Source organism: Embiotoca jacksoni, unplaced genomic scaffold (genome assembly GCF_022577435.1).
Source record: "Embiotoca jacksoni isolate LCO1_2020_lvr unplaced genomic scaffold, fEmbJac1.0.p SCAF_6, whole genome shotgun sequence".
Classification (NCBI taxonomy): domain Eukaryota; kingdom Metazoa; phylum Chordata; class Actinopteri; family Embiotocidae; genus Embiotoca; species Embiotoca jacksoni.
Window position 1 is genome coordinate 14,448,632 of NW_027185414.1, and position 12,611 is coordinate 14,461,242.

The window sequence follows — 12,611 nt, forward strand, 5'->3', positions numbered from 1 at the left end:
TAAGTAGGATTTTGAGGTACTTGCACTTTACTTGAGTATTTCCTTTGGATGCTACTTTATGCTACATTTCAGAAGGAAATATTGTACTACTACTTCACTACATTATTTATTACCATTAGCTACTTTCAGATAAAGGTTCGATACAATGGCTAACATAACAATCTTTTAAAATACATTGTTAAAGATGACCAGCGGTTTCCAACCTTTTCAACATCTGACAAAAAACAGCGTGCAGTCGAGTTCACATTTCAAACTGTGATTTTTAACTTCCAAACCTCTCGCATAGTTTCATCATTAAATGTTAAAATGACCCAAAAAGAAAAAAATCCACAATCTGAAAACAGATATGTGGATCAGAACTTAAGTTTTTTGTTCTTTGCTCTCCCAGTAATCACCTGATGACGGATGATGGATGGATGGATGGATCTGAATACTTCTTCCACCACTACTAGTGTGTGGATTCTCAGAGCTGAGTGATTACAACACAGTGATTACTTCTTCTATTTCTTCTATTAACCAAATATATAGAGTTTACATTTTTATAAAGAAAAAAAATGCATCAAATTCTCACATTTGAGAAGCAGAAAATTTATATATTTGGCATTTTTGCTAAAACAATTGTAACACTTGGAGGATTCTTTCTTTTGCAACACTGTCTTCTTAAGAAGACTCAATTTATTCTTATATGACCCAATATGATATGACCCCCGGATATAAGTTAATGATTTTCAATAGATAAGACTAAATACATCCTGAAGTTTAAAGCAACAGTAAGACCAGGTGCAGTACCAACTGTAGCCACAAGGTGGACATGAAGCACCAGACAGATCACAAGAGTTGTACCACAGTCTTTTAAGCAAAGATACGTCAGTGAATGAATACAAACAAACAATATTTAGAGTATATTGTGTTCTTTATCCAGACAGTCCAACACGTAAACCGAACCTACAAATTAATGTGATTGCAGCTGAAACCTTATTTGTATATTACGTTGAGCAAAGCTGTTGAGTAGCTTCAGGTTGGGGTAGAGAGATGTTCAAAGTCCCATTACGACTGCAAATCTCATCTTGATTTACGGTTCCCTGCACTGCTGCAGGTACACCACAGTGGCATGTCATAGGAGGATTTATTGCTCTGCAGCAGCCGGTGAAAAGCCAGTAATATAGCACAGAAAATGATGGTGCGCTCAACTACAGTCTGTACTGTATAATGCAGGTGGACCTGATGCTTTATATGGATTTTCCACAGTAGACATTTGAACTTTTCATGATTAGGAAAAGCACACATTAAAGTTTCTACTCAAATGTGATGAGCTGTGAGAGTGACAGCATTCGTCAACTTCATTAATTCCACCTGTGCTGTGGCAGGAAAAACGTCTTCCATCATAATACCTAGTCTGGTCCAATGGGAATAAAATTCCTTTATCAGAAGAGAGAAAGGTATGTATTCTCTCTTTCTATGTTTGCCTCCAATATTGTGGGAGCATAAAGCTAGAACAAGCAAGGTTTAAGTTAAAACAATGACGAAGACAATCCCAACAATCACCAGAGGACACTCACATTATGTTCTCTACTTTTTGTCCTCAAGATTGTCAATATTTTACCGTTTCAATATACACTGATATGGATATTTGTACCATAGTATTATATGTTAGACTAAAATGTTCCTAAATTTGACATATTTACTCCCAAGACATAAAGAATAGTATAAATTCCCGAAAATACAATTTAGTGATTTTCTCACCAGAACTTTGTTCCTGACAATGTAGAGAAAGCCCTTATTAAAAGTTCTATCATACACAATCACCTTGTGGCACTGTTTCTATATCTTTGACCAACATCGGTTAAATGAAATGACCAAATGTAGAAAAAAAAAGACGTCGTTCAGTCCAAAAAATATTTGACTTATTGGGTCAAAATGTGTCTGTCGGAGTACTTTGAACTAAAGATCTCAGTAAAATCTTACACTGCAGTCCTGATGTCATGTGAATATGGTAATAAACATTAACATCAGATGTAATGAGTTCTCTGGTAATAAAACAAAAAAAAGCTGTTAAATATGCAATATTACATGCTTTATTAAAAGACTCACCTACTGTTGTGTATTGCACAAGGATGTTTAAACCATCCAAGATCAAACTGTATTTGATGATGCAGAAGTTGTCAGACAGAAGTCCCAGCAGTCTTTACTGACAGGAGCATATTGTGGTTACTTGATTTAAAAAAAAAAAAAAAGAAAGAAAAGGAATGTGTAAGTAATGCAACAGCAGTGCAAACAGAAACAGTCGAGCAGAAGCAAAAGGAATCCATTGTAGTGCCATGAAAAGAAAAAAAAGTCAACAAATTTCTTTCACCTAAAATAACTTTTGCACTTGACAAAACAAAAATCCGTCCACCCTCATCGTGATAGCCGTTATTAAGTAGCTGTAGCTGAGCTGGAAATAAAGCAGCCCTGTGAGTATCAAAAGCAGGGAGAAAAAAAAAACAGCATACTAAGATCCTTCAGAGAAAATACAAAAAAAATGTTATTTAAATTCTAACATTTGAACACATATACAGAATCAGATCTAAAATAAAATGCCTGTTTTTTTTTTATCATTTCATGTAAACAAATTATTCTCAGTAACTAGGCTTGGCAATCGGTCCTTCATAGACTGGACTTACTGGCTGTGGCGTGAACGGGTGACGATGTCTGTGTCGAAGGTAGTACCTGTACCAATAAAGTGCTAATACACCACAGACAGCATGCTCCGGTTACAGTATACATAATCTAAAATATACTGGTGTGAGAGGAGAACAAAAACAACAACAGCAAGACAAAGCTGAAGGTGGTTTTCCAGGTGATTCACCACTTTACCGCACTGCCTGAATAAACAGACTGATGGTGTGTATTGCTTTGGTATTTGAGATCATTAAAAAATCACTGTGGTGATTTACTGAGTGGAAAGAAGTTACAGTTTTACACCATAAAATAAATATTCCTGGTAAAACAGCAGTCACTTCAGTTCTGACACCGAGACAACCACGTTTGCTTCAGCAATCAAACCTTCATCTAAAACTGATATGTTGAGAGTTAAAAAATAACAGCCTAGTCCCACAGATTTAGCAGATTTCATTCCAACGCTTCAAAAATGTTTGAGCTCAAACCTTTAGCAAGATGTAAAATGACACCAAGGAGAACACGGAAAGCTATAAATACAATAAATAGTTTTGTTCATTACTCAAAGGGACTGTGGAGGAAAACTGACCCTGAGGTCAAACAGTCTTCTTGTCTTTGGAGAAGAGCCTCACTTCAAAGCCTGACGGTCTTTTGGTCTGGTGGTGTAACCGAGAGTTACATTCATTTACTGGAAGGCAGTAGTGGAGGACAGTGCAATCTCTCTCTGACTTGAAGCTCCGTCCCGTCCTCGGAGAGGGTCGGCAGGGGCGCAGCAGGCTCGCCTCCTGGTGCTGTGAACCGGCAGCTCCTAGATCTTGGTGACATAGTTGTTGGGGAAAAGTCCCTGCTTTCCACGGAGCCGGCCCGTCCACCATCCAGATGCATCTGCTCAACAAATACGACTAAATCAGTGGCCCATAAAAATGATGAAAAATAAGCCTACAAATGTTTTGTGCGCTTTACCCTCTTTGATGATGTCGATGATGTCGTCAGCGTTGAAGCTGAGCTCGTCCGTGTCCTGAGCGTCGTAGGCGTACAAAGCTTTGCACTGGGGCACCTGGGGTTTGGGTTTGGGTGCAGGCTTGGGTCGTCCTCCTCCCGGCGGAGGCCTGGTGGCCGATGGTCTGTGGGCTCTGAGGTGTCATGAGACAAAGAGAGAAACCACACCACTGTCACGGTGAGATGCATTCAGGGAGACCCTGACTGAAAGATTGAGCTCTCTGTGCTGCAGTGAATCAAAAGACTGAAGGTTTTAATGGGATATAACAGTTTCAGAGTAGATCCCAAAATACAAGCACATGCATGATCACCATCCTGTTTTACGGTAAGAAAACCTCACGGTTTCAATTTGAGTATTTAGATTGTTTCATTTTTGTGTAGATATATTATAATCAAGCTGAAAACAAACAGTTTTTGTTTTTCACCAGACAGCGACCACAGATTCATATATTCATAAATCAGCAACGAGATGGTGATCTAGCACATCCTATACAAAACTAAACAGTGTTTGTGAAGCCCTTCAGAGCAGAGAGGGTTGATCCTGAGTCAGCTTTGCCTTTTAGATCTCAACTTATAATGCTGCACATTCATTTACTGGTTAAACGCCGTTTACTGTTTATAAAGTCAATAGCTCCTTCAAATTAGTCCTTTAAACACAATACCAACACAAAAGACTATGAGAGTCAACTATTCAACTCGACTCGACTAACTGAGGATCAAATAATTCAGAACAGTTGATGGCATTACTTCAGTGAGCTGTAAGCAGGTAGTGTAGTCGTTAGTTCATACATATGTAATATGTTGAATATGTACTTCCTCCAGTGATGTCTGTGTTCCTGAAAGCAGCTTTCATTTAAAAAAAAAAAAAAAAAAAAGAACCAACGGAGAAGCTGCACAGCAGGAATTCGTTCACCGTGAGAACTCTTAAGGATCTTTCTTTGCAGAATGAAAGATCGATCAAACTAAAGGGAACTGCAAACAAATTCCCCTTTCATATCAGCGTAACTGAGCAGCAGCAGAAGATAAAATATTAGATGCGTACTACAGTCAGGAGTTTGGACTTTAAAATGTACAAGAGAAGAAGCATCAGTGTGCCCTGCTGCTGAACCACCACCCAAAACACTGCAAACACTCCAACTCACATTCCTCCATTTGACGCTGGCCGTCTGTCTCCAGTGCTACAAAAGAATAAATTATCCAAATTATGTCAAATTACAGCAACACAACTTTGTGTATCAGTGTGTGTCAGTGGTGTCCATTTCTATGTAAAGGTTTATAACTGTGCTGCGAGGTGAGATTGAATTATCACTTCACGAAGGTCGGCAGGTCACTATATTGTTGATAGATGCAAATGTGCGTCCGACCATTTGGAAACAAAACCTATATAATGTATAAGGTATTCAGCAGATGTGTGTGAGATAATATATGTATTAATACAGAGTGGACAGAATGATGGGACTCGTCCTCTGAAAGGACTTTGACTAATTGTGCGTTCAGGCAGCTGGGAATTGAGAAAGTTCCTGTTTGAGGACAACATAAGTTCACATGACAATAAACAAGCAGCCCAACCGCCCCTCGGAAATCTGCTCTATTTCGGCTGTCAGAATACAGAGACGTGACAAACAATATGAAGCAACACAGCGACCACATGGAGCTCAGGAGGAGCCCAGTGTTATTTATACGCTGCACATCTACACATTTTGATGTCCTGCCTTTTTTACAACAGCAGCAAACTAGCTCGGCTCATCAAGTCTGGATATTTCACCTTATTTTCGAAGCCAGTACACCTTTTCCTTTCACCATAAGCGCTGCCATGTCAGTGACATCAAACCTACTCTGCGCTTTAAAAAAAACCTCCTGCTTTCCTTCTCAGATAGCCCCAGTTCAACAGTTGTATTGTCCCACCCAAAGGTTGGAACTTTCCCACTTCCCAGCTCATGAACGCAGCATTACTGAATCCCAGTACTACAGTGTTGGGTCACATTAGGTTCAAATACAATGAGAAGCATTTGTCAGCTATGAATTGATTGTTGTGAAATGAGTCATATCTTTTAACTGAACTGTACAGGAAACAGAAAAGAGGGTCTGGGCTTATTGGAACTTTGTTTCTATTGTTGTCTTCATGACAGATCAGCATCTGATCTCACACACTTTTTATTTTCTGATTTTAATGTGACAGATTTGATTTTTTTACCAAGCTGTGATTTGTCAACAAAGAACATTAAGATGTAAAATGTCTAAAGAAATCACCTGCTTGGATTAGAAGAAAACTGTTTACCGTCTCTAAAATCACAACATACTGCCTAACAGAGACGAACTGTGGTTACATAATGAAACTAACCAACAGATATGATTTGCTGCAGTATGTAGAGCTGATCAATTTGTCCTTTTCCATCACATGTTGTGTGTGTGTGTGCATGTTGTTTGGTCTCTTCCTGCCTGGACTGTGTGGGTTTCTGGATCTGTCTGTGGTCAGTCTCTCACCCTGCAGCTCCTTGATCCGGTACTCTAAGACAGTCCAGGTTGGGCTGCTGCCGGCTGCTGCCTTGCTCCTTCACCTGGTTGATGTTGCTGGGCAGGAAGGGGCGCGTTGAATTGCTGGATGACGGATGCCTCTGGCTGTGATGCTGCGAGTTCCTCTGATTGGCAACGTGGTTGGTGTTTTTCAGGCCACCGTTCTGGTGAGCAACTAAAGAGAGGAATGATATGAATCAGCGGTTCTTAGACGTGGACAGAAGACGAACTGCTCGGACACTGTGAGATGTGAATGTTGTACCTGGAGGTCCCGGTGCAGCTCGTGATGGGATGTTGTGGTGGGTTCTGGACATGCTGGAGCGACTCTGACTGAAGCTCTTCCTGGTCGGGCCTAAAGGAGAAACAAAATTAAATTAAATTGAATAAGCGCATCATACAAACAGCAAAGCCATTTAGATTAACTTAACAAGTAATATACAACAATAAATCAGTAAATCGTTACAGCTGAGAGTCATTTTTGTCAAAAGTAAAGGTGCTGATATTTAAAGAAAACTATTGTGTTTGAGGGAGTTTATTATCAAAGTAGATGCTGTTTTAAAACATTAAAACCAGAAGAGTAATAGTTAGTACGACTTCAAAAAATTTTTAATCATGAATGCTTAATCATTTTTAAAATGATGATACCACACAGATGTTTCTTAAAAAATAACATTTTAAGTGCACAAAAATATAAAAATAAGCGCCACTGAAATCACTGCTTGTATAGATTATAAATGTATATTTTGAACACTGGGATGCTGAGTCATCGACTGCTTTCATTGTGTTGGTCGAGTCTGATGACGTCAAAGTCATGACTCCACCTCAGATATATTTATCATGGCTCATTGTGAGAACAGGTCACTTGCATACTTTGCATCTGCTAATACTCACGTGTGTTCTTGGGAAGGCCGGGCCCGACGCTGACCTGCAGAGATTTGCTCGAAGGCTTCAGTACAGGCATGTCGCCCTGACCCTGGACAAACATGACCTGCCTGGAGCCGCCTCCGCTCAAGAAGCCCCAGTTCTCCTTCTTCAACTTCATCTCCAGTCTGACGATGACATTAATCAATTATTTTAAGTCGATTGAATTTTAAGTCGATTGTTATTTATTTGTCTAGTTTGTTGTATCTCCAACAGTATGTTGTGTTTACTTACGTGTTATTAAACTTGAGTGGTAGCTTCCTCTGAGTTTTCTCCTCAAACCTGCGGGCCAGTAAGCTGATGAACTCCGTCTTAAACACACACTGCAGCAGGCTGTCGTACTCCTGCTCATGCAGAATCATGAAATCATCCTGCATTGTGCTGAAAAAAAATGAAAAAGTGCTGAGTAAGAGGCTTGTAGGACATTTAAAAGTCTGACATGACATGTGATAAGAAACAAATCTCACTAAGAGTAAGCTCAGAGAAGTGGCACTTGATCTGCTCTCTGTTGTGCTTTGAAGGAAGTTAAGATGGGGAGTCAGAATCAGATTTCACATTTGCATTGAGAGCCTCACAAAGCAGCTCACATCTGAAGAGGGAAGACAGCTTGTGCCCGTAACCCACACAAGGATACTTTGTTCCTCCGAGTGAAGTGGAGTTTTCTTCTCTGATGAGCTTTTTACAACTCCTGCTTTCACTCATTGCACCACCTGGTCCGTATTACCCCACCGACTCATACGGCACATGTTGTACCAACAGCTCTACCTCCGAAACAAGTTATACATCAACAACAAACGGCCCACAAGTCCGTCAGTTATTTTTACTTTGTTCTTTTATTTGTCCTAAACTGATCTTTATTCTGTCCGTGTTTCTGACAAAACTGCTTTCAGTCTGACCTGCACACGCAAACATATACAAGTAGTTTTAATATACTCCACATGTTTTCAGCGTCCCTTGTGTGACATTTACAGGAACATGAGAACTTGTGTGATCGGAAATCCAGACTGTGGCTTTGAAGCAGACTCATGACTTTTCTGCAGCGCAGCGTCTAGATTATATGGTCAGCCCCTCCATGACATTCAGCCTCAACCATTGTCTTGTTTTGGAAAACAAGTGGTAAACTGCTGGTAACTGCCTGCACTCATCAGAGCAGAGCGTCAGCTTTTATTCTTTCATTTGACTTGTTGAGTCCCAAGTTGGCATTTGCGTCTCTTTGTCAAAGGAGCCTGGGCCGGCAGGCGACACGTTGCGCCTCATTTAACACAGAGATAAGAATAAGATATCAATGAAACAATTACACCACTGTACGTCGTCGGGGCACTCTCGTCAAAGTTGTAACCATTTGTGGCAACAATAACATGCGGTTTAGTTTGGCAGGAGGCTAAACAGCCGATCTGTGGAAGCGTGACAGAGAGTGTCCGAGAGCTGGAGACACTCCTAAATGATCATACCTGAGAAAATACTGGAAGAGTATTCCTTACTGAAATACACCAAAGTGAAAATATCTTGGTTGTAGCAGCAGGAAGTAACACTTGAAGTTGACTTGTGGATAGAGTGAACCTCAAATTTGTTTATATGGACTGTATCTGTTGGTTCATTGTATGAGGACCTCGTGGTGAAAAAACAAAGACTTGTGTGCCTGCTTGAACTACCGTGAGCCTCCATTTAAACTATGTTAAGTAATAAAATACTCACACAGTAACTAAGAACTTTATTTTCCAGCTGCATGGAGGAGTAAAACAAAGCTACAAGCGCTAAGCTCCGCGGACTGACAAGGATTTTTATTTCGGTATCTGATGGAGATAATGAAGGATGGAGATGTCTGAAGGAGCTGCGTACTCAGACAGTTTGTACCTGAGAGACAACGCCAGGATCTTCTCCACATCAATCCTCCTCTTCAGCACCTCTGTCACCTGCCCTTTCTCTGGTCCCTGTTTCACCTTGTCTCTTCCAATCAGGTACACAGATTTTGGGGTCAGGATCAAGTCTCTCTTTATTCCCTAAAAATAGAAGAAAAAAAACACGCAACATAATAAATGTTTTGTGCGTTGTTGAGCCCAAAAAAACAACAACAAAAAAAAAAGGCTGCACACTGAAGAAACCAACCTTGAAGCGTCGGTCATATTTTGTGATTTTGTCTGCGAAGTCGATCTTTTCTCTCTTGCCCAGAAACTGTCGCAGCTCCGGCCTGTCGTCCATACCGAGGTAGTCACCTACAAAGTTTCTGTTCAGGCTGTGTCGCCGCCTCTCTTTGCGGTTCAACAGCAGGTCAGAGGCTGAACAAACCCAGAGAGAGAGAGAGAGAGAGGGTGAGATGTGGAGACAGGAGCAGGTAGATAATGAAGCAGCGAAATGTCACTTCACTCACCTTCTTCCCTCATCTGAACATACTTCTTGCGGGCCACATATTTCCTCCAGGCCTTTTGGATGGTCCTGGCGTAGCCGTCAAACTTGCGCTCCCTCGTCTCTTCCAGCAGAAAGAGCTGTGAGGACAAACAAAGAGACTCAGCACGACACACACCTCAGAGCACAAGCCCAAACACAGACACACCTAAACACACTGAATGGAAGGAATGACAGCACGTACTGAACACGCCTGAGGACAGCTGAAGTCCTCCGCTGCCGACTTTACTCATCAGTCTTATTACTTTTCAGGGAAAGCAGGAAGGTTTTCCTCCTAACAACGGCACAGACAGTGTTGTTGTCTGCTTGGATTGTTGTGATCAAATAGTTTTGCACTTGAATAGATACAGTCATACAGCTAAAGTGGACACGAGGACCCTTTTTATTTCACTGCCCTGTATTTTATGGCTTTCTTGCCACTTTGTTTAATTTTCTCTTTTTGAAATATTTGATCAATTTCATTGCATTTGCTGCGTCACATCTGTAGAACTAAAATAAACCTGGAAACGGGGAATCCCATGTGATTAACAGCACGACAAACAATTTTTCAAATCTGTCTTAAAACAATAGTCAGGTGGCCATACAAACATTAAAGCAGTTACTTAAATTAATCTTCTTGTTCATACAGGGCATTTAGATATCCTGCCTGAATGTGATTTCAATGCAAGTGACAAATTCCACAGAACTCATTGTGTGCAAACATCTGTGTAGCTTTTAATTCCACACTACGAATTAGATAACTCAAGTAAGTATTTTCTAAAGTCACTTTTTACTAAATTCCCCGTTTGTGTTTTTGTGCAGCAAAAAAAAAGAAAAGAAGAGCAAAGAAGGATTTTTTTGTATTAGAGTAACTTTGACCTTTGGCTTTATTTCATTAAATCAAACCGCTGAAGCGTCATATTAACTGCACATGAACTTTATATTCAGAATATTTTAGGAAGAGAACTTTTCACCATAAGTTTGAACGGGAGGAATAAAATGCAAACCTGCCCTTTAATGTAAGATATCTTATTGATATTTTGCTATTAGGTTTACTGGAATTACATTGCAAATGTTTTTATCCTGTATAACACTTATCCACTCAGTCCATATGGTTCTGTGTAATTTATACAATAATTACAACACTTTCAAAATAATATTATTTCACTCTTTGGTTGTAAAGTCTGACTTTGTGACCACCGGTTTTCTCAAACAGTCTATGTCACTTCCTGTTGGGCCTCTTGACATGCAATCACGCTCTGTGCCCTCTCCCTGCCAGACTAAACATCCTGCCCAGCGCTGGAACAGGCCTGGCATCAGTGTGACGGAAGAGGAGCGAACCACTTACACGACCACGACACAACACAGCAGATCAAACTTCATGCACAAAGGCTGAAGCTGCGTAGAGTCACCGACTGAGACAGCGACACCACAAAATCACTGAGGCTTCAGTGGTTTCCACTGGAAGAGTGACTGAATTCCTATGTGACAAACCCAAGAACAAACAGCAGGTGATGTTTTGGTTCAGCTGAAGTAGGAAAGTCGGTGGCCGGTCAAAGAAAATAGCCTCAAACTTCGTAATATCTTTATCAAACAAATATCTGACTTCCAACCAAGACGGTAATGATAATTATTTATCACATTAGCACTGAAGACAGTAAGCCATCAGCTCGTCTATCATCACGTTTCCAACATTTGGCCTGGATTCAAACAAACTCTAGAGAAACACTGCAGTCATACAACTAATTAGCTGGTGTCAGTGTCTTATCAGACACAGAGGCTTGTTTTGAGAAGCCTGGCAGCTCATTTCAACGCTCTGCTCTGTGATATTTACGTTTCATAACCACACCTCAATGACTTGGACTCTCAGTCCCGCTGTGTGTGTGTGTGTGTGTGTGTGTGTGTGTGTGTGTGTGCGTGCGTGCGTGCGTGCGTGCGTGCGTGCGTGCGTGTGTGTGCTCCTGGCAGTGCATGGCTGCAATAAATAAGTAGAGACATACTGGATCAGCTGTGAGGTCTGGATTAAGACTGAGATGCCTGTGTATGAGCCACTAAACATACATCTGTGCGTGTGTGTGCACGTGCACGCTCGTTCATGCACGATGTGTACAAATGTTAATAAGTGAGAGCACAAGTGCCGCTTTCATAAGGACCATGAAGAAAAAAAAAAAAGTAGCGATGGTGGAAAAAGACAAGCCTTTATGATGTCCCCCCAAACTCTGCAACCACAGCCTGCGCTTGTGTTTTAGTTTCAGAGCAGTGTTGACTCATTGCTGACGTGGTACAAGGGTCGGGTTCAATCTCCTCCCCTGCATCAAGGATTTGAGCATGATTTGGGACACTACTGCCCTTTTATGGTGTTTAGTGTAAAAATGGTGAGTTCAGTTTTCCCCCTGCTAACAGCAGACTTTCCCAGCTGCATTCTGACAAGTGACGTGAGACTTACATTGGCACAAGTTGCAGGCCTCAAAGTTTTTGCCTTGTAGTTCATTTTCTCAGAAGGTTTCTCACAGAGTGCCGTATTATAAAGATTTGCCCTTTGACCGAGCTAAAGAACAGAAGATGTGACGGGGGTGAGACGCACCGACTCGGGGGCTTTAACGAAGATCTTGGTGCGACCAAGCTGGAACTGATCCTGGTCCATGTTGACAGACTGTAACAGATGAAGGACGCCTTGTTTCTCGTCTCCTCGCCACGTTGGCCAGGACTCTTTGGTCAGGATGGCGTACCTGCGGACCAAATGGTTTAGCGGTGATGAAGTATTTTACATAAGGAAAGGGAGGTTGTGTGAGTTTGGATGTTTTTTTTTCATAATGTAACACAAGTTAAAAGCAACGGCACTAAAACAATGACTGAATGAACAATCACGGACTTTTCTAATGACATTGACAGAGAAACAAATCTAATGTGGATCCGTCGTGTCATCACTATCCCAGTGAGAAACAAACATGACGGCTCTGTGAGTGTGAGGCTGGATACCTGTTGAGGAACTTCCTGAAGACTCTGCGGTAGGCGTAGCCAGCACGCCTCACCCTGATGTTTTCCTTCAGACCCAGATACTCCACCTGGTGCTTCACTCTGAGGAAGAAAAAAAAGATTCACCATCAATATGATATTAACTGGAAAATGTGTCACTG

General features: G+C 41.1%; 1 protein-coding gene across 2 annotated transcripts in view; it reads right to left on the reverse strand.

Annotated features, from left to right (window-relative positions):
- Positions 1 to 572: 572 nt before the first annotated feature.
- Positions 573 to 12,611, reverse strand: part of myo1ea (myosin IEa) — a 49,330-nt gene continuing 37,291 nt past the window's right edge. Inside the window, exons 18-29 of one of the 2 annotated variants that reach the window (XM_069174137.1) lie at positions 12,454 to 12,552; positions 12,059 to 12,203; positions 9,461 to 9,575; positions 9,199 to 9,368; positions 8,947 to 9,092; positions 7,327 to 7,473; positions 7,063 to 7,220; positions 6,434 to 6,523; positions 6,142 to 6,346; positions 4,800 to 4,835; positions 3,622 to 3,791; positions 573 to 3,543 (exon numbers count right to left, since the gene is read on the reverse strand). In XM_069174137.1, coding sequence (XP_069030238.1) covers positions 3,467 to 3,543; positions 3,622 to 3,791; positions 4,800 to 4,835; positions 6,142 to 6,346; positions 6,434 to 6,523; positions 7,063 to 7,220; positions 7,327 to 7,473; positions 8,947 to 9,092; positions 9,199 to 9,368; positions 9,461 to 9,575; positions 12,059 to 12,203; positions 12,454 to 12,552 — 1,558 coding nt within the window. In that variant the 3' untranslated portion in view covers positions 573 to 3,466. The remainder of the gene's footprint in view (positions 3,544 to 3,621; positions 3,792 to 4,799; positions 4,836 to 6,141; positions 6,347 to 6,433; positions 6,524 to 7,062; positions 7,221 to 7,326; positions 7,474 to 8,946; positions 9,093 to 9,198; positions 9,369 to 9,460; positions 9,576 to 12,058; positions 12,204 to 12,453; positions 12,553 to 12,611) is intronic. The other variant, XM_069174138.1, reaches the window with a different exon arrangement.